General features: G+C 44.8%; 1 protein-coding gene across 1 annotated transcript in view; it reads left to right on the plus strand.

The window, feature by feature from the left end:
* The window catches only part of adamtsl4 (ADAMTS-like 4), a 30,540-nt gene extending 6,677 nt beyond the window's left edge, over nucleotides 1–23,863 (plus strand). The window contains 13 exon segments of the mRNA XM_071531586.1: nucleotides 8,105–8,207; nucleotides 14,749–14,888; nucleotides 15,381–15,585; nucleotides 16,074–16,258; nucleotides 17,061–17,244; nucleotides 17,868–18,125; nucleotides 18,367–18,496; nucleotides 19,073–19,277; nucleotides 19,829–20,002; nucleotides 20,100–20,279; nucleotides 20,729–20,908; nucleotides 21,137–21,284; nucleotides 21,381–23,863. Of these exon segments, the coding sequence (XP_071387687.1) occupies nucleotides 8,105–8,207; nucleotides 14,749–14,888; nucleotides 15,381–15,585; nucleotides 16,074–16,258; nucleotides 17,061–17,244; nucleotides 17,868–18,125; nucleotides 18,367–18,496; nucleotides 19,073–19,277; nucleotides 19,829–20,002; nucleotides 20,100–20,279; nucleotides 20,729–20,908; nucleotides 21,137–21,284; nucleotides 21,381–21,511 (2,223 nt within the window). The 3' untranslated portion in view covers nucleotides 21,512–23,863.
* The last annotated feature ends 2,471 nt before the right edge of the window (nucleotides 23,864–26,334 follow it).

Consider the following 26,334-nt stretch of genomic DNA (forward strand, 5'->3'; position numbering starts at 1 on the left):
CGTTAATCTGTGCCAGACCCCATATGTGTGTGTGTTTTATTGTGTGTGTGAATGCGTTTGTGTGCGCGGCAGCATGTGCTTCCACCTTCACGGTGTGTATTGATGTAATGTCATGTCTGGCCGGGGGCCTGCAGTGATGATTGGGGTTGTGACCTGCTCTATACCTCTCTGTGCAGCACAGTGCGAGCATTATCGGTAGCTAGTGGGTGTACATGCTGCCAAGTCAAGCAGCCAGAGACAGGCTGGCCGTGTCAGATGGGCCAACTCACCCTCAACACACAGGTGAGAAACTAAGGTCGGCTGTTCAGTAACTCAGGTTTCACTGAGACGGGAATGCCATGCTTGAGTTCACTCAATTAAAAGTGAGATTTGTGAGCGTGATATTGAGAGTGAATATAGCGATATAGGGTTTTCTAGCTAGACAGAGAGCTTTTTGTGATCAGTTGTTTGTCTTATTATATTCCTGTTTCCAAAGACAACCACAAAAATGAACAACAGGACGAAAAACACAACCCTCCTTCTTTCCCACTAAGAGAAAAAACAAGGCGACAGTAAACATGTTGCCCCCCATAAATGATGCAGTCCCCCTCAGGGTCAGTCAGCAGAAAATATGTCACCTTTGACCTGCAGTTGCAGAACCCTCCTTAGGCCTGTTATTTTTAAAATGCTGAAATACAGTGGTGAGATGCATCATTTCCACAAGTTTTGTCAAAATCCAATCCATGTAGTGCCCCCCTTGGGTTTTGAAAATGCCAAAATGCAACGGTGAGATTCATCATTCGCCCCAATTTTCAGGGAAATACAATCAGCCATGACTAATGAAAAAACAGAAGTAGACTGATCCATAGTCCTCCCCCGATTTGATCGTTGGGGACAAAAATACACAGCTACCCAGAGTGACGAGTCAGTGATAGGGGTTATTTATACCAGCAGACCCCTTGACGCACGTCTGTCTTAACTGAGGGCATAGAAGGAGATGATAAGAATGGGTCCAACCAATACCAAGTGCACACAAGGATACATGACAGACACATACACACACACAAATACATGTGCACTAACACACATACACGCACACACACACACAGAGACTGGCACTTTCGGAGTGGAAGTCGACACTTGAATTTGGGGCCAGGTTGGCACTCTTCGGTCCTTGACTTCTTTCCCTCTTTAGACAATTTGGCAGTGTCTCTCCCTGTCTTGTTCTCTTTCATCCCTCTCTTTCTCTCTCTCTCTGCTCGACTGTGTGTGATAGTCCCCATGTTAAAACAGATTTAGTAGTTGGCAGAAGGCATGCTCTCTGTGTGCCAGCAGTGCTAATAGCAGTCCTGTGATGGCTGAGCCTGACTCATTGGCTTACATATTTACCCAACATTACCCAGTGCATTAGAGGGGTTTGTTTCTGCAGTAGACCATTGGTGTAAGTCCATATTTTAGTTTTTAGATTTTTTTTAAGTCATATCGATGTTTAAAAGAAAAAGGTTGAAAGTGCTGATGAATGCGGGACTTTGTCCAGGCTTGTGCATATGTGTGTATGTATGTGTGTGGTTGAGGCAGTGAGCCAGAGTGAGTATGACACAGCCTATTATCTATTAGGTGTGTTTGTCATAACAGTGTGCGCCCGAGGCCCATCGCAAATGTGATAGGCTGAGGTGTGTGTGTGTTTACACTGTTGCGTAGAAGCAAGTGGGGAACCAAGAGAGGGACAGAGGAAGCTAAAAGGGCAGAGGGGAAGAGTGACTGTGTGTGTGTGTGTGTGTGTGTGTGTGTGTGTGTGTGTGTGTGTGTCTGTTGGGGGTGGATGTATATGGGGAGCGGAGGAAGGGAAGTGACGCAGTTAAGTAGTAGTGAAAGAAAGTACTGTTTTTAGAAAATCTGCACACAGTAGTGGGAGGGAGAGGGGAAAGGGCGAGGGGAGGAGTGGGCAGAGTGCAAGGCGAGTAAGAAAGAAATGGAGATGAATGCTGGTGAGAATGAGTCTTAGGTGTATGGAGTGATCGTGGGACAGAGTGAAGGAGAAAGAAGGTACATAGTGGAGTAAAGGTAGGAAAGGTCAGCAGTAGCAACAGATACATCAGGATGGAGAGAGAAAGAGTTCAGGAAGACAAGAGGAAGTTTGTGCCAGAGGAAGAGAGGGATTCATGGAAAAGTGTTTGTGTGTGTGTGTAAGAGAGAGAATGAGAGAGAGGGCTTGTGTGTTTGTGTGTGTGTGTGTGTGTGTGTGTGTGTGAAAGAGAGAGAATGAGAGAAAGAGCTTGTGTGTGTATGTGTGTGTGCGTGCATGTGCGCGCACAGAGTGTAATAAGAGGAGAAGTTATTTTGTCAGAGGGAGAGGGGAGGAAAAGGTGGAATGCGAGAAGAAACGGCCTGAAAAAAGAAAGAGGAGAGACACCGAATTGAAACAGACATTTTGTAGAAAGACACTTTAAATCAGACACCATCCTCTTTGTTTCTCCTTTCCAACCTATCCTCTGCCTCTTAGTTTTTCATCCTCATCTCATTCCTTCTCTCCCTAACCCTTCTCTCTATCCTCTACTTGAGAGTAAATATTTACCCAGACTCACTAACAGTGCATGCCTCTACAACAACTTGTGAGTCTTTGCTTTAAACACAAGATCAGAGGCAAGTGGATCTATGAGGCAAGTAGGTAGCAATTCCCAACATGACCTAATAAGATTGATACCAACTAGTATAATGCAGAAAAAATCATACAATACCATACTACCATACTATAATTGACAAAAAACATTGATCTTGCTACTGTTCCTGAAGCCTGAAAAGTTTATGTTGTAACTACCAGACAGACTAACATCGCTCCAGGGCGCTGCAATGAAAGTCAGATGATCTAATCACTGTGTCATTACACAGGCGTTGTTGATTACACACTGCATAGGAAACGTGTTATTATTACTATCACACACAGCCTCACTCCTCAGCTGTAATGACTGCATTGCTCTCTCTGTGGACCCTGCCGCACTTTTTTATTGTTTTTATGAAGTGAGTGCCAAACAGGCCCAGATGTGTTGATTAGTGGGACGCTAGCACATGCATGCACATACACACACACACACACACTCATGTACATAGACTCAAACTGATCTGTATTGTACCGCAAAAGCAGGCACCACTGCTTGTTAAATTACTCCCGTCTTTTTAGTTCACTCTCCCTCCTGTGCCGTCTGACTTCCCTTTTAATCTTTCTTTGTTCCTTTTTATCCTTTTGTGTGCAGAGGGGCATTAGGGCCACATGTGAAAAAATTTAGTTCTGAGATTAATATCAGAATTGTGAGTATAAAGTCAGACTTCTGACTTTGTTCTTAGAATTCTGAGATTAATCTTAGAACTCAAATAAATTTTTCACTTGACCTAATCCTCTTCTGCATCTTCTCCCGTTCCTCTCTCTTACTTTCTATCCCCTTCTGTAATTTATTCTGTCATTTTTCTATCTCTCTCAATCTCATGTGTTCATTCAAATGTTATTAAAGTATGTGTTAGATCAAGGACAAGGGATGTCTCTTGGTATTACTGTGCTATAAGGCTATAAGGCTCGTCACGGTTTGTTCAAGTGTGTGGGGTTGTAGAACTGTTATGTATATAGTGGACAAAGAGGGCAATTTTTCTCGTTTTCGATGCCTTAGAATGAAGTTCTGGTTTTCTTTATTGACTTTGTGGTTATAGTGTTTTCTTTTTATTTCTTCATACAGCATTTTCATTTCATACAGCATTTTTCTTTTCTTTTCTTTTCTTTTCTTTTCTTTTCTTTTCTTTTCTTTTCTTTTCTTTTCTTTTCTTTTCTTTTCGTTAATATAACCATATAACCTTACAACTTTTGCCTCAAACAGTTCAGCTGTGCTGAAACTCAAATTTCTCCCTGAGAAAGACAACAGCGAAGTATCAGGGTGTCCATTTTGCGTATTGGCCAGCAAGGGGCCTCCACCGGTCAGCAATTGTTGTTGATGGATGAGCAGTGTTTCCTCTGAAGGACTCCTGACTTCCCCTGGGTCAAGGCTGAGGGGTGGGTGGCGCCCTGCAAAACACCGACACACGACCTCGGTCACAAGATTAGCCAGAGAATGTTAATCACTGAGGACAAACAAGGTACATGAGCAAACATACACACACACACACTTATTATGTCAAATGTCATATATTAGTGCACACATACAGTGAGGAATTAGTTCTGCCATGCAGTATTGCCGACTGTATTGATTTACAACCGCAGGGATCAGTGGTCAGTTTTGTCTGCGTAACGCTGCAGTAATGCTTGAGGAATGACCGGCCAGCCTTAGTGTGTATGGTATTGAGCCGGTATGGCCAGCTGTGCAGGCACAGACTTGCGTGGGGAATGACTGTGCATCTCGGACCATGATGATGATGTGTCACCTGGGCTTTCCCTGCGGAAACACAGCTGTGGCGAAAGGTTCCCCCTCTCCGCATAATCTGTTCCTGCTCAAAACTCAGTAGTCCTGTCTGTGTGTTTGTGTTTCACGCAGGAGTGTTATGTGTGATTAGGACTTTGACTTGCGCATGTTTGTGTGTATGTGGCATGTGTGTGTGGCGTGTGTGTGTGTGTGTGTGTGTGTGTGTGTGTGTGTGTGTTTGTGTGTGTGCACCTAGAACAAAGCCTACAGCCCTCAGGCGGTACCTCCCCCCCGGTCTTGCATAGTCCTATTTATTGCACACAGACCTTTTCTGTCCCCTCCCCTCCCTCCTCCCCAGTAGTAAAACACCTATAACTTTCACGACTCCCGTAGAAAAACAGTGGCTCTCTCTTTCTTTCACCAGCCGCATTCACTTGTCTCTCACCTGCTCTCTGCTGCTATTCATCTTTCACTCTTTCGCTCTGTCATTTAACCACTCAGTAACAATCAGTCTCTCCATCTTTTTGCTTGTCTTACATCCTTCTTTTATGTTTACTAGCCGATCAACAAGTCTCTCTGTGGCTTTTAGTTGCTCTTCTTCAGATGGTTTCCTTAAACATGATTCCACAGATGTGAGCCTAACTCTTGGAAGTAAAATAGATGGTTGGTAACACTTTATGTTATAGTGGCCTTGTTCAGTCATATTGAATTGTATGTTAACCTATGAAAAAGTATTGTAAGTAGTCAATAGAAAATCCACCTGCAAGAGTGTAGCACAACATTGTTAGTACAAAGTTCACAAACGTAATTGGGTATAATTATGTTGTGATGCTATACCATTGTAAGTATATTAAGTACTTTGCCAGTATTATGTGCTTCCAGTACATTTCCACTGCTCAACACACAGGTTAATGAAGTGGCAGAATGCCATTGTAAAGTGAAATTTTATGACTTTGTTATGTTTTCAAATATTGCTTTGGGGTTGAATTGCGCAGGCTTTTATGTTGCACTTTACTACCAGATAGTGTTTTGATTTACTCTTTCAGCCACAGGCCCAGACCCATCCTCGCTCCCTTTCTCTCACTCTCCTGCCCCACACCCCCTTGCTCTCCCTCGATCGCCCCCTCTTTAAGTATTTTGCCTCTGTAAAAGCCATCGCCCTCCTTTCTCTCCGTCCTCGGCCTATTCAATAACTGTCACTCTCCCTTTCTCTCTCCCTCCTCCCCCTGTCACTCCACCCCTCCCTTCTCCCTCTGTTCACGCTCAGACACACTCCCCTCCGCGGTTATGGGGAGACCCCTAACCCTACCCGCACAGTAAATGGGCCAACACCGTACCCACCAGTCCTTACAATAACACAGAGCTTCTCTCCGGCCTATGAAGCACGACTGAACACTTGCTTCTTCTTCTCCTGTTTTCTCTCACATTTCTCTCACTTCTCCTCCCCTCCCTCCTTTCTCTATTCAGCCCATTAGCCTCCCCCTGTTTAGGTTTTAGGGCGTGTAAAAGCCCTAAACTCTTTTGGAGGAGAATCCCCTCGCCCTGTCCTGCTCACACAATCATTAATGCATGAACGCACACGCTTTACTTTTACTTCACTTTTTCTCACATTCTTTCTTTCATTCTCCTGTCCTCCTGTGTCTTTTCATTTACTGTCATTCTTTGCCTTTAATGGAAGTTCTCGTAGACACTGTGCGTGTGTGTTTGTGTAGGAGGGGTGTTCACTGATTGTTTACGGTTTATGTCTTTACGATCTTGCACACACGCATACACGGATACACATACACAGAAACATACTCTTTCCGCTGTAGTGTGGGGGCCCACCGTGTTTATGTCAAGCAGAAATATTTACAACCATTACTAACCGCATTTCACACACACATCCGGACAGATTTACATGGTTACTTGGAAACATCAAGGTCACATACGTACCTTGACAGTCCAGCACCCACATACACAGTGGATGTAGCCCAAACATACTCTCATATAGACCCAACATAACATATCAGCCATAAATAATACACAATAGGCCCATTTTAGCAGTGTGAAACCGTTGCGGACTATACCGCATAAAGTTTCATGAACTGATTTCACACTTTGCCCTCCACAGAAACAACACATGATCCTTATGCCTTCCTTGTGACATGATAGCCACATGCATTCCTTCACACACACAGCCACAGTGCAAGTGTGAAATTCACCAAGTCCTGCTGACGGTGTCAATGTGTGCCTGCTTTGACAGTTTTGTTAGTTACACTTTGTCATAGAGGATGGTTCACATGGGAACTGGCAATCTGTGCCTGTGCGTGTGTGTGTGTGTGTGTCTGCGTGTGTGTGTGTGTGTGTGTGTGTGTGTGTCTGTGTGTGTGTGTGTAAACTCTGAGCACTCCCTTGCTGTAGATTCCCCAGATGAGTGACTTGGAACTTTCCAGCTGTTTGTGACAGCTGTGCGACTGGAGAGAAGTCCAGAAGAAGAGAAGAGGAACGAATCGTTGATGAAAAGAAAGAAAGGAGTGAAAGAGAAGACGAGTGTGGTACTGACAGAGATTGGAGTCACAAGGAAATTTGAGAGCTCTGCGTGTGTGTGTGCGTGTGTGTGTGTGTGTGTGTGTGTTTTTAGCACCCAAACCGGCCGTATATCAGAGGGCCGTAAACTCAGTGGGTGATTGACCAGGATGGCTGTGGCCTCTCAAAGTATCAATATAATGATACCTGATTACGCTCTGTGTGTGTGTGTGTGTGTGTATGTGTGTGTGTGTGTGTGTGTGTGTGTGTGTGTGTGTGTTTGTTTGTTTGTCTCTGACCCCTCTTTGACAGCCTCGTCAGCAGTGTGAAGCAGTTAGACCATTAGCTTGTTTGTGAAGAGGGGAACTGAAGCCGGTGTGCGCTCTCTGTTATTGGTGTGTGTGTGTGTGTGTGTGTGTGTGTGTGTGCGCGTGCGCGTCCCACAGGACTGGGGCTAAACTCACTGAGTTATAGTCAAGATGGTGAACTTCTGCAGAGTCGCATCAGCCTAATATTTCAGCTGTCATTTAAGTGCAGGTATGCTAAAGCTGTTTCCACTGCACTGGTCCATAAGGAGCTAGCTTGAACGTGCACAAGTTGGGCACAAACACACATACACACATACACACACACACACACGCATAGTCTCTCACATTCTGTGGTAATGGACTGAAGTCCATGGTGGATTTATGTGTGTGGACGGTTCCAAAAAATCTATTATTTCCATATGCTCCTAATACCGTCGCTCACTGCCAAAAGCAGCATGGAGACTGTACGTATGTGTGTGTATATGTGTGTGTGTGTGTGTGTGTGTACAGATATGCGTGTTTGCATTTACCTCTATGATCTCAAGTTTGTTCTCCCCCTCTTTATTAGCTGTTTTCCTCGTCCTCCCCTCGTAACAGTCCACCACACCCTTACCTCTCCAGGGACTGGGAGAGAAACAACCATCAGTTTAATAGCTGGGTGATTTCATATTAGTTCAATGTGTGGCACTGAAATTTTGAGGTTTCTCTTTTCTCTCTCTCTCTCTCTCTCTCTCTCTCTCTCTCTCTCTCTCCCTCTCTCTCTCTCTTTCTCTCTCTCTCTATCTAATATTAGATGTTATTTTGATAGTTCTACGCCTGAAAGCGTGTGTCCTTGTGTGATTTCCCAGCGAAAAACAACTTTAACCTCTCTCTCTCTCTCTCTCTCTCTCTCTCTCTCTCTCTCTCTCTCTCTCTCTCTCTGTCCTCCAGGTGTGTGGAGGAGGTGTGCTGGACTCCAGAGCAGAGCAGTGTGCAGCCTTTAACGCCCAGGAGTTCTCTGGTCGCCTCTACAACTGGGAACCTTTCACTGAGGGTGAGGACTGTGCAACACACACACACACACACACACACTCACACGCAGTAGTTTAGGTACACAATGCTTAAATGTGATAATAGGCTTATAGTGAGAATTAAGTGGTAGGGGGAATTGAGAAAGCTTCAGTAATTTAATGTATGTTTGACGATGGTGTGTGTTTAAGTGTATTAAAGTCACTCTGTGATTAGTGTGTGTGTGGTTTTATTTGTGTGTGTGTGTGTGTGTGATTGTAAAGGTCTCTTGGCAGGACTCCACAACATGCCCAACCCACCACAATCCCTTCTCTCATTGGAGCAACCCTAGATGTTGCATTGAGGGTGGTATACTGAGAGAGAGAGTGAGAGAGAGACAGACAGATAGACAGACAGAGAGAGAGAGAGAACAACTGGAACCCAATCTGCCTTTATTCTTTTTCACAAAACACTCTCTCTCTTTTTCCTCTCATTTGTCCAACATCTCCCATTCTCCATTCTCTCCTGCCAAGCCTCTCCTCCCAGCTCTGACTAAGCACACAGATTCCTACTGAGTGAGATAAAGACGCAGAGAAATAGAGAGAGACAGAGAGAGAAAGAGAGACGGAGAGAGAGAGGTGAGGGGTGATGGGATGCAAGTGCTTTGTCACATGACCAGCGCGAGTGAGGGAGAGGACGTGGCGTGTGTGTGTCTTATTTTTGCATGTGTGTGTGTGTGTGTCTTTGTGTGCTCATGCGCATTTGTTTGCTTTCTTGTTAAGTGTACAATAGTTCAGTGCAGTGGAGAATGCGTGTATTTGTCTTTGTTTTCCAAAGCCGGAGGGGAAAAGAGAGAGAGAGAAAACAGTAAACAGAGATTTGAGGAATTTGAGAGAAACGGAAGAGCAGATTTGAGAGAGAAAGAGAGAATATTATAAACATGGGGATTTGGGGAGTGAGAGAGAGAGGGAGGCAGAGAAGGAATGAAGGAGGGAAAGAGAAGAGAGAGACAGCTGTGAGATGACATCAATTGAGTTTGTCATTGGACTGTGTGTGTGTGTGTGTGTTTGTGTGTGTGTGAGAGTGTGCATGCATGTGAGTAGGCCTATAGATGGATGGCTTGACGGATCTGGGAGAATACCATGGAGAAATGTGTGTGTATGTGTGTGTGTCTCTGCGCTTGCATGTGATTACTGTATCAGTTGGCTGCAGTTTCCCAACAGACACGCTGTGAGAACATAGAGCTAGAAACACTAGATCAGCAACACCACTCGCCCAAATACATCGGCTGTATGAGAGATCAGAGGCAGGTGTCCTGCTGGTAGAGTGCCTGCCTTGCCCAAGAGAACAGAGGAAAGCAGCCGGGTGTCTTGACTAAAGCTTATCAGAGTGTAAACGGCTGTGTTAATATTGTTGATGGATCATGGAGGCGGATCTACGTGATGGATGTTGTATATCTGTACCAGGAGTCATGGCCAGGGTATCGGCTGGAGACAAACTGTCTGCATAAACACACGGGGGCTTTCCTTTCACCCACCATCGCCATCTGTGTGTGTGTGTGAGAGAGAGAGACAGAGAGAGAGACAGAGAGAGAGACAGAGAGAGAGAGATTACTGTATTTATCCTGAATTGAGCTGCTCTTAAAATTTTTCTGTCCACTGTGTGTCCTTGCCCCCTCCTCCACTTAGGGTTATTTAAACCACCATGTCCTTGAGATGCGCTGAGAAGAGGGGAGGAGAGGAGGAGAGAGAGAGAGAGAGAGAGAGAAGGAAAAAAAGACAGAAAAACAGAGACAACTCTGACAGTGAGTTACATGGGTACTAACGCTGCACAGGGTAGCAGTTTGATTCCCACTGGAGCCAGACATGCCAAAAATGTACGCACTCATAGCACTGTAAGGCACTTTGGATAAAAGCAGCAAACCAAATGGCGTAAGTTACATTTTTTTTACTGTCGGGCGAAAACCTTGTATCTCTGAAACGTTTTCAGGAACTAAGAAAAACAGCCTTGCTTTTGGCTTGGTGACGATGCATTTTTGACATTATCCAATGAGTTTTGAAAGGGTGTCATACGGCCAAGAGGTCGGAGAATTTGTTCAACCCATAGAGGAACATGTAAACTTTCAACTGAAATGAAACTGAAACTCACCAAAATTTACAGTTGGTTACAATTGGTGTTTATGCAATTGGAGTGATTTAATGGAGTGCTGCGATAAGACTCGGAGGATGATATACAGAGGATATATGGCAGAGTATTGGTGAATGACATCAGCTGGATCAGATAGACTGGATCTGCAGAGGAGATGGTTCTTATTCACTCTGCTAAGTAAACTATGTCACACTGTTTACCTCTGACCGGTCCCATTGGCTACAACCCAAACCCTCATATCGAGGTTCCCATCAACACACAGCAGGCTATGTACAGTTGTGGAGGATGTGTGTTTCTGTGCAGTATTTAGAATTTCTCTACAGCTGCAGTCACTTGTTTATCACTCTGTACAGCGCTGCATATATTTCCATATATTTCCCGTTTACAGAGTGTTTATGTTGAATTGTGCAGTCAGTTCTCGCTACTCGGCGACCTGCGATGTGTCTGATTTTATTGCGTACAAGGTGACGGCCATGTAATGTATGTATTTCTAAGCGTTGTGGCCTATGGTGTGGAACTGGAAGCTCAAACAGTAAAGCTGTCACTGGCAGAAACAAACCGCAGCAGTGATAGGCCTGATTCAGTTTAGTGCGCTCTCAGCTGAAACCACAACATCCAAGCCTAGCTTTGAATTGTAATACCTCTGTAGTTTGGTAAGCACACAGCGTGCAGGTGTTGTTTTACTTCAATATTCTCTTTTTTTTCAGGCCTCATCCCCTCTCTGCACACCCTTCCTCCCCTCTTCCTGTCCCGCTCCCTCTCTCTTTCTCTCTCTCTGTTGGAGTTTGTTTAGATGGAGAGATAGTGGGGAAGTATATTTAGACAACATATATTCCACTGTCTGAACACTAAGCTCAGACAGAGAGAGGGACAGAGAGAGAGAGAGTGGAAGAGAAAGAGAGCCCAGGGATAGAGACAAAGAGAGAAATAGAAACAGAGAAGCAGAGCGGAGGGAAGGTTGTTGTGGGCAGAGACAAATGAAAGATAAAGACCAAATTAGGGAGCAAGATCAACAGTGATTAAGAGTTGGAGAGTGCTAGAGGATGACTTCAGGGTGCAAGAAGTAGATGGAGAACGAGGGAGATTAGACGGAAGAATACATAGAATTTAGAGGGGGGGGGGGAGAGTATGAGTGGCAACACATCTCCCATTTTTAGCTCCCCCTCTCTTTCTGTCACTGTCTCCATTCTAATCTCTCAAAGATAACTATGACAGACGGAAAGGGAGAACAAGAGTGGGAAGGGAGAGGGTGGGAACATTGCCCTCCCTCCCTCCCTCCCTCCCTCCCTCCCTCCCTCCCTCTCTCTCTCTCCCTCTCCCTCTCCCTCTCCCTCTCCCTCTCTCTCTCTCTCTCTGTCTCTGTCTCCAGCTCTATCAGGCAGTGGCGAAAGAATGACAGCAAACAAGTTTGGAGAGAGTAGCACTGAAAAATAGAGTTGGCTTGTTTGGATGACACTGATGAACAGTGACTCATAGTTTTCTCAAACACAAAACCCATTACAGTTATGAATAGCTATGTTATTCAAAATCATTCAAATTAATTGATATGTTTACTTATTAGTATAAATGTTTTTCTCAGCAGAAGTACATTTGTAAAGTTTCATTCCAAAATGACATATCCAGCTTTTGGAAACACAGAGTCCTTCTCTAATAAAAAGACGGCATGAAAGTAAAGCACATTATGGGTTACTACTGAAGGTATGAATCATCCTAAGACCGTACGAAAATAGTTATGAGTCTGGGTGAAGAATCATGTTGTGTTTTTGAAATACTAACTGATGGATTTCAGGAAAATGTTCCCTACATGGATAGGGCTTTGGTCTTACATTATTTTAGTCCCTTTCTGTTTGCCGTCTCACTTGAGCTCCTTGCTCAGAAAATCAGACACACTTTCATTCCCCCTATTGCTTTCAATGGCATTAGACACTTTGTTTCCCTATATGCTGATGACATATAATTGTATGTCAGTGCAGCAACTACCTCCATTCCTCATATTTTAGAAACATTGCCAGAATTCAGAATTCAATAAATCTGAATAATTTAGCTGTATTACCACTGAATCTGTCTCTGCTCCCTGGCACGTTGCCCTCTCATATACCTCACCTCTACAATACTTCTGCCACCTCCCTCTAATTAGTGGCATAAGGTAGTACTCCTTAGTATCCAAATTTATTTAGGGAGGTGAACAATCATGGGTCAGGATGTCCACCATGAAAAGGCACAAAACTGCAAATGGCCTCCTAATGCCAAACTTATGTTTTGTCATTGAGTTGAGCCCGCTCTCAACATGGCTCAAAACTGAAGCTGATGTATCTTGGAAACCCACTGAAGTAAGCTTAGCCTTTCCACAACTTTGGTTTACTCTGCCCTCCCTCTTAAATGCTCCAAGCTTCATTTGGGCTCTATTGGATTCTTCTTTCTTTTTGTGTGGTGTACTGCAGAAATGGAAACCAGCAGAAAATGGCATCTTAATGGTCCAATTTTACATAATCACTTTCTTCTCTCCGGAGGTTTTCCTTTTTCATTCCCAGCATGGGCTGACAAATGCGTTTATGACCATGGCCTTCGCTCTTTTAATGACGAGAAAGTTCATGGTGTACCTTGGAGTTCACCACATACTACACACTTTCTGCATTCTCTCTTGGACACACAAGGTCAAACCAGGGGTCTGGCATCTGACCTTTACTCTTTGTTCTCAACTATCTTGTGTAAACCTCTACACATGGAACAGGTGTGGGACCTTAGGTTACTTGCTGAGAATTGGGAAAGAATATGGGAATCTGTAGTTGTTGCATCAAAAAACCCAGTCATCAACTGATACACTTATATTTCATTCACAGGACCAACCTCACCCCATAAAAGCTCACTCGTAAAACTCATCCCAACTCTATTCGCTGTCTAGATGGATATCTAGGCTAAGAAAATGCTTGTATTGTGCCTGAAACCACCACATACACTCACAAGATGAATTAACATTTATCTTGATGTAATTAATATGGAGCTTTGTGGCAAGGATGCATGTTACAAAGGAATGTACTATCCTGTCTTGGCCAAGTGCCCTATGTAAAATCAAAAATGTCCAGTGTTGAACATCAAACACAGTATGTTTATGTCAATAATTGCTGTCCTTAATTTTCTATGTATTCGCAGTGGCATTGATGTAATACCACTGTTTAATTACTTTCAAATATAAAAAAAATGTATCACAAAAAGATGTATAGGATTTTGGGAAGAATTTGGGGAAGTTTCTGACCACTCTTAGGTGTCATGCTGGCCCTGTTCATATGAATATAGATCTCACCAATGGGCACGGCGCTAATTGATTTGGTGGAGAAATATGATACCACAGTGGGAAGTCGCAGTTTCAGAAGCCCAGAATTTGTCCTTTTAACCCTTGAACCCCCACTGACAGAGGCTCCTCCCTCAGAACCACAACAAAATCTATGGCCCCCTACTCATGCTATGAGCTCATATCTATTGCCCTGTTGCACACACACACACACACACACACACACACACACACACACACACACAGCCCTACACACACCCTCTATACCCCAGGGCTTTAACCCCTGCATCACCCCCATTCGCTCACATCAAAGAGAATGACGAACAGAGGACCTACTCACTGTCCCTCGCTGCCTTTATCACTCACTCATCTCTCCCTCTCTCTCTCTCTCTCCCTCTCCCTCTCTGTCTGGCTCTGTTAAACTCTGTTAAGCACTGCATAGACACTCTCTCCTCACATCCTCTCCTTCGTTCGTACCCCTCTCCTATTCCCCTGTGAGATTCTCTGCATTCTCTGTTCGTCTATTCATCTGCCTGTCCTCCGAGCGCTGAACGACTTTCATTTCCTCTCTTACCTCAAAGCAGCCCTCGCTTTTTCTGATCCTTCCCCTCCGCCCTGTCTTTCCCTCTGCATTTCTCCCCGCGGTGTGCACCCGTTGTGCTCCTCTCATAAATCTAACTTTTCTGTAGTTTTTGTTTACACCTATCCTCTGTGTTTATATCTCCTGGGAAAGGTGCACCAGTGCGCTCTAAGAAGGGAGCAGTTGGGGGGAAATAGGTAATCACTCTCCCTCCGTCTGACAGTCAGGGGTTATATGGTCTGGCCTCGGTTTCCTGAACACATGGAAAGAAGCTCATTGCCCAGCTGCTTCTTCTCCTCGCCAGACACACACACAGAGACAACACACACATACACAATCATACAAGAGCACACGATCACACACACACATGAAACAGACAAACATACACTTTGCAGGAGCACTCATATACACACATGTATCTCGCACACGTATCGCAAGATGGAAAAACTTGGACAGGTGTTTATGCAAAACATTGGGTATGTGTTCAAATGCAAATATGTATCTATAGTATGTGTGCGTATTTGTGTATATGTAACCCCCCCACCCCCATTCTCTTTACCTGTGTTGTAGTGGGTCCAGAGAAGCAGTGCGAGCTGATCTGCAGACCTGCTGGCTATCGTTTCTACATCCGCCAGGCAGAGCGTGTGAGAGATGGAACCCCCTGCGTCAACATCAGTACCAATGATGTGTGTGTGGAAGGACGATGCCTGGTAAGTGAATTTGAATTCGGTGTGTGCATGTTTGTGTGTGTATTTGTGTGAGAGAGGGTTTTGCCACAGGTGTCTAAGCCCAGGTCTCTCCTGTCTAGCTGGGGATGACATAGTCCAGAACCTGCGTCTGGAGTCTGATTTAAGCCTGGCATTCAGATTCAGAGTGTCTCCAATCTTTTTTTTAATCCCCTACTCTGGGCCTCTTCTCCCTGTTTCTTTCCCTCTTTCTTTCTCTTTTTCATTCGCGCTCTCACTCTGTCTCCGATTCTCTCTCATTCCGCCCTTTTTTTTCTGGCTGGAGTTCGGCCTGCAGCAGTTACCAAAGTATTTTACACAAACAACAGTGAAATAAACACTGGCAATGAATGTGAAATGTCAACAACAGTGTCCCCACCCCTACTCCCGCTTCTCCCTCGTCCCCCAACCCCCTCTTCCCCCTGTTTCCATTGTCTCACCCATCCATCACATCTTTTCACCTTCTTCTTCTCCCAGACGGAGGGTTGTGACGGGGTATTGGGCTCCAGCTCCGTGATTGACAGGTGTGGGGAGTGTGGTGGGAGGGATAGCTCTTGTCGCAAGGTGACGGGAAGCTTCCAAAATGCCGCGGTTCCCCTTGGTTACCACAAGATCCTGGACATCCCCCCCGGAGCTACCTTCATCAACATCACTGAGAGACGAGCCAGCCCCAACTACCTTGGTGAGATGTAACACACACAAATACATTCTCACACACACACACACAAACACACACACGCAGTTTCAGATCTCTTGGATAATTACTGGCTTCAGCTACAGTATAAGTGAGGTGTTGGCGAGGGATTCGCAAATTTGGGAATGAGATTTGGCCCACAAGTGTGTGTGTGCTGGCTTGAACTGGGCCTGTAAATTCTGTGGCCTAGCAGACTCAGGGCAGATAAAGCTAGTATTGTTAGAGCTTGTAGGGAACCAGTGAAGTGTGTGTGTGTATGTGTGTGTGTGTGTCTGTGTGTTTGCCTGCCCCCTATTTGGTAATGAGACAGCACTCCACTGTCTGTGTTTGTCTGTCTGGGGGTGTGTTTGAGTTTATGGGGGTTTCCTAAGTATTTACCGCTGTGTAGACTAAACAAGAGTCAAAATAAGAAAAGAAAGCTTAACCTTCCCTTCCTCCATCATCCCGTCTACCCCTCTGCCCCCCCCTCCCCCCAGCTATGAGGAGTGGCACAGGGGAGTCTGTGGTGAACGGGCGTTGGGCCGTGGACCCACCAGGGGAGTACAAGGCGGGGGGGACTACCTTCACCTACACTCGACCGAGAGCACAGGCCGAGGGGCAGGAGGAGAAGGGAGAGTCCCTCGTTGCTCCAGGACCCACCACCACACAGCTGCAGCTATATGTGAGTACTAGAACGCAGGAAGGCATACAGTACATCTTAATCTTTTAAGCAAACACAAACCAGGGCACGGCAGAATCAGGGTAATGATAACAATCACACACATACACACACACACATATACATACACACCTATATATACATATTTGACATCTCCATAACATTGTCCTAAGCCCAAGGCTATGCTCTCCTGGACTGTGTCGAGATCCGTAAGATAGGCGGCATTATTTCAGCATTATGCTGGGTTAAAGCCAGCTATATGAAGGCTTGGCTTGAGCTTCATGAGGCTCGCCAGGGATTAATAATAACAACACTAACCTCAGGCTAAGATCTTATTAAAGAACAGGAGTCATCCGGAGCTTTCTGACCGCTGACTGCGGGGCAGGAGGGGGTAAAGATAGCAGGCCTCCCACCAAACCCAGGGTTTGATCTCTGTGGAATCACTTACATTTATTAAGGCTTAAGGTGATATAGAAATAGGATATAAAAATAGCAGATGAAAATGTTGTTGCCACTTCGCTCCTGCTGATTAAGTTTAGATGACCTTGACTGTTTAAAGTCTTGTAACATGGGCTGAAGAGTGCTGAAGAGTGCTTGAGCAAGACACTGAATCCCTGCCAGCTCCGACCCCTGACCTCTGACCTCCCTTTGGTGGGGGGCAAGAGAAAAGCGAATCTCTCCACAGGGATCAATGAAGTATCACATTACATTTGTGTACTGTGTTGTTGAGTGTTTCTCGTCACCTCCCGCTTTTCACTTCCAATTCTGTCTGTTTTTCCATCTCTCCCTCTGTTTTGCCCCACAGATCATTTTCCACCGGCAGAACCCCGGCATCGACTATGAGTTCTACATCCCTGTGGAGAAGAAGGAGGGAGAGAGGGAGAGGCCGAGGGAGAGGGAGGCAGCGAGGGAGAGGCCGAGAGAGAGGGAGGCAGTGAGGGAGAGGCAGAGGGAGAGAGACGCAGCGAGGGCGCCACTTCGTAGTGCCAGTGAGTCCAACGCTCTCCACCTCTCCGCTTCTCCCTCTTTTTCCAGAATAGTGTCCTGGGGTCGGCTCTGTTTTCTGCACGGTCCCTACAGTAGCCTGCCTCACACACAGGCGGGGTGCTTGATATTCATGATACACATATGTACAATACATGGTTGAATCTTGTCAGTGGCAGAATTGAACACTAAATCAAACAGAAGATGTCGAAATTCATTATGTCTAAAGTATGCAGGCAACGCTAATCCAACCCAGATTGCGAGAGAGAATGACTGACGTGTTTATGGATTGGGGAGGGGTGTGGTTATGGGTCGAGTGGGAGGGGTTCCAACGTGTGTGTGTGTGTGTATCTAGATGGGAGGGTATCTGGTCAACATGTTCACTGTCATGAGACCCTGACCTCATCATGACATCATTAGCCACTGACTCACTACCTTCCTCTTACTTTCTGTCTCTCAATATTTCTATATTTGTATCCGTTTTTCCTCTTTCTTCGACCCTTGTTGCTCTTTTCCCCTCATTTCTGTTTTCTAATCTATTTTCTCTCGGCTCTTCTGCCCTACTCCACCATTCCTGTCCTGTCTTTTTCTTTCCTTACCTCCCTATCTGTCTTTCCCTCCCTCTCAGGTCCTCTCACTGTGTCCGTGGAAGAGCCTGTTCCTGCTCCGCCTATTTCAGCCCCTTCTTTCCCCTCTTCCTCCTCCTCTTCTGCCTCTTCCTCGTCCTCCTCAGACCGATGGACACCCGAGCGGTCACGTCCTCGCGGCTCCGCGCCCAACAGGAACGCCCGGATCCCCCCTCGCACCGACCTGCCACCCGACACTCAGCCGCCGTTTGTGTGGAGGAGAGGCGGGCTCACCGAGTGTTCTGTATCCTGTGGCAAAGGTCAGGTTTCTGATGTGTCTGGTGTGACTTTCCATGTGTATCACTTTTCTTAAATTAATTTCTCTGTGTACTGTTAAATGTTATTTACTCTTAATTTATATGACGTGATGTCTCCCTCTTGTGGTTGTTGGGTTTTGGTGCAACACCATGGAACTGAAGTAAGAGGATGACGTTTCTCGCTTTCTGTCTCACTCTCTCCTTCCATATATCTATCCCTCTGTCTCTCTCTCTCTCTCTGTAGGTTCTCAGTACAGGGTGATTCTGTGCATTAACCGCCACACAGACCAGGAAGTCCCAGAAAGGAAGTGTGACTCTGCAGCCAAACCCATACCCGAGGAAGAGCCGTGTAACACAGACCCCTGCCCACCATTGTGAGCAAATGTGACGTAGAATTGCCATACTGTATAGAAACATTACATAAAGAGAGATATAGATATTATATATTGTTGCTGTTGGAGGAAAACCTTTTATTTCAAAAAACATTTCAGGGAGTGAAAAAATGATCTGATTTTCCAATGGAAGCCCATTGCATTGTTGAATCTATAGGTTTAATTGAGTTTTATTGACCCTATTGGTAACTCACCACATAGAGGTCCATGTAACCTTTTCTCAAGTAAAATGGAAAAATTGTAGTTAGGTTGTTTCTATTGCTTTTATGTTTTGTCACTATAAAACTACATTATGTCTAATGTGGAATATTTAATTGTGTTCTTTAACCAAAGCACATACAGTAGCTATCAGCAGTGTTGAAGACAGCATGGATGGATGCAGCAATTTCCTTGCATACAGGAACTTTAACTTCAGCAATGGCAAAAATATTAGATGTTATTTCGATAGTTCCACGTCTGAAAGCGTGTGTCCTTGTGTGATTTCCCAGTGAAAAACAACTTTAACCTCTCTCTCTCTCTCTCTCTCTCTCTCTGTGTGTGTGTGTGTTTGTCTGTCAGCTGGGAGGGCACTGCGTGGTCAGAGTGCAGTGTGTCGTGCGGCCCGGGGCTGCAGCAGCGGCAGCTCCAGTGCAGACAGAGTTTCGGGAACAGCTCCACCATGGTCCTCCCCCAGCGCTGCGCCAGCCTCACCCAGCCCGAGTCCACCAAGCCCTGCCAGCTCCGCCTCTGCTCCCACTGGGAGGTCGGCACCGACTGGAGCACGGTCAGTTCGACAACACCGGTCTGTGTGTGCAGAATTGTATGTGTGCCTGTGTCTGCGTACATGGCCACGAGTGTGTGTGTGTGTACATGTACTGTATCTGCAAACATAGACACAGAGAGAGAGAATATCCAAGTTCATTGTTTTTTTTTATTTAAGACTGACACTTTTAGTTCAAAATGATTTACATTTGTGTATGTATTGCAGTAATTCATAATTATTCTATGTATAATAACTTGTATTTGTTGTTGTGTGCTTTGGCAATATGTACACATGTATTTCGTGCCAATAAAAGCTCATTGAATTGAATACAGAGAGAGAGAGAGAGAGAGAGAGAGAGAGAGGAGTGTGTGTTTGTGTGCATGAATTTGCTTTTACATTGGGTATGGTGCTTAGTTTGGATCACTCAATTTGACTCCCTGCCTTTCTCTTCACCTCTCTCTTTCATCTGTTTTCTTTCTTTCTTTTCTTTTTTTTCTCTTTTTCTGCCTCTCTCTCTCTCTCGGTCTCTCTCTCTCACTCTCTCTGTGTCTCTCTCTCCCGCTCTGTCACAGTGCTCAGTGGACTGTGGATTAGGGAAGAGGATTCGAAGTGTGCGCTGTGTCAGTGACCACGGCAACGTGGTGAACGACAAGGAGTGCAACTCCAGGATCCGCCCACAAGGAAGTGAGGAGTGCAACATGGGGCCCTGCGTCACCAACTGGTACATCACCGACTGGTCCAATACTGTGAGTAGCACACATGCACACAAACAAACACGCAGAAACAAAAATACACATTACAGTAACCCTCAACATGCTCTCCCGTTCTGTGTGTGTCCCTCAGTGTTCGGCGCAGTGTGGCCCCGGGGTGCAGAGGAGGGAGGTGCTGTGTCTGACCCGGGGAGGGGGCAGAGAGGGAGGAGGAGGGGGAGACTGTCTGGGGGACAAACCAGCAGAGATGAAGGCCTGCAACGGGGGCCCCTGTGTGCCCACAGCCATGTGGTACAGCAGCCCCTGGACACAGGTAGGATGGAGCAACGGAATAAGGGTGGAGTGGAAGTATCATATAGGTGGAGGAAAATTAGATTGGAAGGATGGAAGGATTTCTGACTGATGTAATTCTCTCTTATGCTCTTAACTCTTATGCTTTGGGATTTTTTTTCAGCTTCTACATACTGAATTTTTTTATTGACGCATAGTAAGTTAAAAAAAAAGAGTATTTTCTTGCCATTTTCTGTTTTTGTCAGCTGTGTTTTGTTTTTCATCTTAGTTTTCTGTTTGTCACCTTATGTTTTATTTGTGTTCTTGATTTTTGTTTGTACATTTTGAAGTGAGATGTTTTTGGATTATTTTTCTATGTTTTTTTTCATCCCAATTTGGGATTTTATATTTGCACAAAAATAAACTCTAAACTGCTTCAATAACTACTACAACATTTGTGAGACATATGACTCATTTTCTTTCTGTTTGCAGTGTAATGTTCCGTGTGGGAATGGAACTCAGCGACGAGACATCATTTGTGTCCAGAAGATGGGGAACGATTTTACCATCGTACCGGCCGGCGAGTGTGCTCATCTGGACAAGCCCGCTGCGGTGCAGGAGTGTGAGATGGGACAGTGTCAGCCTCAGTGGTTCACTACAGAATGGAGCGCGGTGAGAGACTGGGGGGGGGTGTCACATCTGAGGATAATATCAGAGAAATAGGAATGATTGGATAGAATGAGCAAAAGATCAACTGTATGAATGGAAAGGTCAAGACAGATGGAGGAGATGTATCGGATGAGTGTTTTCCTCTTGAGGGCATTCACACAAAATCAAATGACAGTAATGTTGAATTTAATTTGTATCCATATATATTTACACTCTCTCTTTTTCTCTCAGTGCTCTCGTTCTTGTGGAAAGGGCCTGCAGATGAGGGAGGTACGGTGTCTGACGCCGGACAAACATCATAGCCAAGAATGTGATTCCACCACCAGACCTGAAGTGGAGCAAATCTGCAACACAATACCCTGCAGTCCACAAGTCTCAGGTTGGTATGTGTGTTGATGTGAGTGTGTTTGTGTTTGTGTTTGTGGGTCTCTCTCTCCCCACTAACCTCTCTCCTCCTCCTCCTCTCTTTCCACAGATGAAAACTGCAGGGACAGACGTTATAACTGTGTGATGGTGGTGCAGGCCAGGCTGTGTGTCTACTCCTACTACAAGACCGCCTGCTGCGCCTCATGCACCCAGAGCGCCCAGCGGGCCAAGAGGCACTGACCGGCCAATCACGGTCCGCCGAGGTTTGCCAGGGGTCAGGGATTAGGTGTCAAAGTGCTGATCACCACAGAAACGACTAGTCTGTAGAAATGGACGGCCCAGAGTGGATGTAATACCTGTAACGGCGTGCCATTCAGAAAACATTTAGCCATATTCTCCTGATTGTTCAGGTTAAACACTGTGAAAGCGGCGAGTCTTTTCCCCGACTTCTTGCATACAATTTAATGTTATATTGTCACGTAGAATCACATATTCCACTGGTCTTGCTTCCATCTACTTGTCTGTTAGCTTGTGTATTAGCTTCAACAGGCTCATAATGTACCATACTGGGCTGAATGGTGCGTTCACTGTGATTTCCACTCTAGGAGGCCCATTTCTGTGGCTGAGAGATTATAATGGAAGGTGCTCACTGAAGACACAGCTGTGTTTCAGCAGCCATACTAGCATTTTAAAGATTCCTCCAACTCTGCATACCACTAATTATAAAAAGAAGTGTTGGACAAACAATTACCATGTGTGCTAGATAAAATGTGTATACTCTAGTACTATGCGCTGAGGATCTACTGGGACAAAGCGTTTCAGTACACTGCGGATGTCCCCCGTTGAGCTACAGTGGCTACCCCAACTAAGCTAGAAGGATTTCCTTTACATATTATGTGTCTGTACTGTTTGCCAAAAATATTTCCTCAAGTGTCCTCTTATTGTTCAGATGAATATTTGGACAGATGAACCAAAGGAATGGGGTAACCACGGCAGTAAGTGACCAAATATAATCTGAGCAGGAAGGCAGAGAGATTCTTTCCAAACAAATAGGACGGCCTCAAATCTGACATGGGACATTAAACAAGTGCAGACTCTGTACGGTCCCGCGGCGCGTTCATATAGCTCTTTGTGAATGTGTGAAGAGGATTGTGGGAGTTGTGTGAAAATCCACAGCTAAGGTGTGAAGATTCATAGTTACAGTTTTTACAATAATAGAACTTTTACTTCACTTTATTAATTAGTTACTACTCAGTAAAGAACAGACGTCATTTGTAGACAATGATTTTCTCAAGTGAAGTTGATGGAGCACAAGTATAGAAGGCTGACCTGAATTTGCATCTTGATGACCACAGCGCCATGACAACAGCACTGTGGTTAAAAACAAAACAAAGCAAAACAAAAAAGCCTTATGTCCTCCCTGTTTCCTTGTCTCCTTATCTCCTCTTTATGCATCCATCATCACCTGCCTTTTAGGATATGATGAATCTCTCCTATCAGTGCAGGTGAAGCCAGAATGACTGACCCCGATGGAAGAATCTGCTCCATTTCTTTGGTCAGTCAATGGCCATCAGTCATGACTCTCTAAACTCTGACAGAGGCTGAGAAAGCTGCTTTCTTACAATAGTTTCTTTAATAAGATTGCGGATGATCTGGATTTATTGATTTGGATCAAACGCAATCACAATGTCATCTGACCCACTGCTTTACATGTGCAAAGCAGTGGTCTCTCTCTCTCTTACATACACACACACACACACACACACACACACACACACACACACACAGTAGATGTGCCATTTTTGTTGTATTGTTAGAAATGGTCAAAATGGTGCTTTGAAGACCTACTGCCTTCAGCTTACTGCCTTCATTTTAGGACATAGTTCTCGCTCTCTCTTTCTCTCTCGATCTCTTGCTCTCTCTCTCTCTCTCGATCTCTTGCTCTCTCTCTCTCTCTCTGTCTCTCTCTCTCTCCTCAGTCAGACACACTCCCACACCCCCACACATAAACACACACACCCTCACACTCTTGTGCGTGCGAAGGTGAGCAATCTGTATATTTGTCAGATATGTTTTAATGTCTATAATTTCTTTGAGCATATGTAGGCCCTTATGTGTTTTTTTTTAACTGAGTAGAATTATCAGATGTGTTGTTGTAGACTGTTAACCGCATTTATCTAACTGTCATGTAACTATTCATATTTTGCATTTGACATGAAAATCAGTGATTTTATTGTACTCTTGAATTTGGAATGTTTATGTGTGTATGTGTGTGTTTTGTGTGTGTGTTTTGTGTGTGTGCCTGTTGTGATTGTGGCTTTGAATGTTATTCTCGTGTCTCTAATCGCTTTTAGTAAAAAGGACATTTTATATAAAAACAGGAAAAGGATAGTAATTTATCTATTATCAAAAGAACATGTAATTTATTTTCTCTTTAAAGAAGCTGTAGCAAATTTCCTTTGTTACTACTTACCAGAGTTTATGAGATTGTTATTATTGATAAATGAACGATTTTTTTATTATTATTATTATTATTATTATTTGCAAAAGCGCAAAACTGTGTGTGGGAAAATTGCTATCACAAAGCTTCATTTCGAATAAAATTGATACAAGAGAGAAATCAACTGGTGTCATGTCAAGTTTGTTTTTTCTTTCCATTTCTCATAAAGTCTGAGCTGATGGGCTAATGGCCTGGAATTGCATGATTTCAATGGTTTTTTTTTTTCATAATTTCTCATCATTTTCATCATTAACATTGAATAAAGGTGGGGTTTGTAACATGCAAATTATTTTGTAAAGTGAACGTATTTATTGTTTTGACCAGTATTTGTTTTTGTGTTATCAATGAATTCCTCTCCAACTACTCTGCTACTACACTGACATTACCAGTTTGCTCCAACTGATGGCGCCATTGTGTCTCATACACAAAACGGAGAATGACAAGGCAGAGTTTTCCCCCTCAGAAAATGAGTCTGCCTGTGGGATAAATGCCTCTTTTCTGTACTAGTAGTCTCTGCAGTGTGACATGACTAGTTTTTATTGATTCAAAATAGGCGAATACTGCTGCTTAGTCCAAATATGAAGGAGCAAGACAAGGAGTGTCTGTGTCTGATCCACACATCATATCAAACATCCTAGAGTGCAAAGGCAGAGGTTTAGGGTTCAAGAAAATGGAAACAAAGGATTGTCATTCTAAGTTTCCATATGTCTATATTATGCACATTATAGACCATGCGTTTTTTTCATGCACAGATCCTGACCAGTGAGGTAGTAGTAGGCTAAATAAAAAAATGTGGGTATAAACTCCTCCAGTTGGCACAAAACAACCTTTATCAGACGCTATCTTACATCGGTCTGCTGCCGCTTACTATGATGCGCACGATGCATCCATGCCATAAATATTAATGTCATCTTAAAAAGGCGGGTAAACTCTATTCCACAAATAAGAAAAAACCCAGAGTAAATGGGAATTTAGTAGGGTTTTCCCTCCACTATACCTCCCTGGTTCCACTACCAGCCTAAGCTACATCATGCAAGGGATGAAGACCGAGGCTTACGGGGAATTCCGTTGGCGTGCTGCCCGTTATACTTTATCTGCCGCCACACCGTTTACATCCTCGGGGCGCGAGCGTTGCGTGCCTTTCCTGCCGGTGCTGGGTCTATAAGAAGCCCCTGGTGTGGTGATATACATGCGAGCGAGCGTGTGTGTGTGTGTGTGTGTGTGTGTGTGTGAACTGTGTGTGTGTTGTGTGGGTGTATATTATGGGGGATGGGGGTGTTGGCTCAGGGGGCACGAGGCAAGGAAGGCAGATGGTGACCTTTCAGAGTAAATTACCCTGAACCCTGTGACTCTTTCTCTCTCTTTTTTCTCTCTCTCTCTCTCTTTCCAACTCCCGCTCTCCCCACGCGCACACGCCACAACGATATAGATGCGATACCTTATAATATCTTGTAATATCTGTCAGTTCCTGTGTGTAGCCATGCTCACTCAGCCTGTCTCTCATCAGCACTATGAATTACATTTTCACACATCTCGCTGAAATAAAATAGCCCAAATTCGGCTAGTTTTCCAAAATACAGGCCTAGCTGCAAAGTAGGCCAACTCCAACCCGAAGCGCTCTCTCTCTCTCTCTCTCTCTCTCTGTGTGTGTGTGTCTCTGTATTTGTGTGTGTGCGTGTGTGATTTCAGGCGCGCGCGTGAACAGCTGTAGTAGTCGTGACGGCGTGCACGGCGGTCCAGCGGCGCGCTTGATATCAAGAAGCAGCGTTTCAGCACCAAGGCCAGGGCTCGCGGCTAGAACAATAGGCGGCTCCGAGCACAGCACGAGGCAGCGTCTGCAAACTTCCGCACCTCATTAACCGCAAACCGACATCTGGGCGTACTTTTAAAATACCTTCAAAAATGAATTTTGTCTGTGTAAAGGTCTTATGTTTTGTTGTATGCGTGACTTTAATTAGTTTAGGCTTAATAGACGGCGAAGGGAATAAAATATTTTTTTTTTCTGAAGAGTAGAGAGTTGTTGACGGTCCCTGGATGTTACGTCACAGACTGGCAACCGTTTGGGAGAGTGGAGGGGGAGGGAGAGAGAGAGAAAGATAGAGAGAGATAGATGGATAAATAGATAGAGAGAGGAACAGAGAGAGAGAGAGAGAGAGAGAGAGAGAGAAAGAGAGAGAGAGAGAGAGAGAGAGAGAGAAGGGGAGATACCGGCATTGGACGTGAAAAGCTATCTAGCCGTAAGAAGAGTGAGACGTTAAAGGAAAAAACAATTAGCCAAAAAATAAGAGAGACTAGCTTCCATTAACGGTTCGAACAATAACGGCAAGCCTGAAAAGAAGCTAGCTGTTAACAGACCAAGCAAGTTTAAGTCTCTGGGAAGTTACCCTAATTGAAAAGACAATTAGGCGGTAGGGTAGCCTACTGTCATTTTGTAAATTAAATAGAAGTTGGAGTGGGCTTTCGTTAAAGAGGATCTAGCTTCTCCGATTTGAGAGAGAGAGTCGTGACGAGGGGACGGGCTGCCTGATCTCAGAGGGACCGGTGACAAGCTGTGATTTGGAGA

The sequence above is a fragment of the Centroberyx affinis genome, unplaced genomic scaffold (assembly GCF_046629955.1).
Source record: "Centroberyx affinis isolate AG114_WGS23_722 - 3 ecotype Tasmania unplaced genomic scaffold, CSIRO-AGI_Caff_v1 ptg002100l_1, whole genome shotgun sequence".
Classification (NCBI taxonomy): domain Eukaryota; kingdom Metazoa; phylum Chordata; class Actinopteri; order Beryciformes; family Berycidae; genus Centroberyx; species Centroberyx affinis.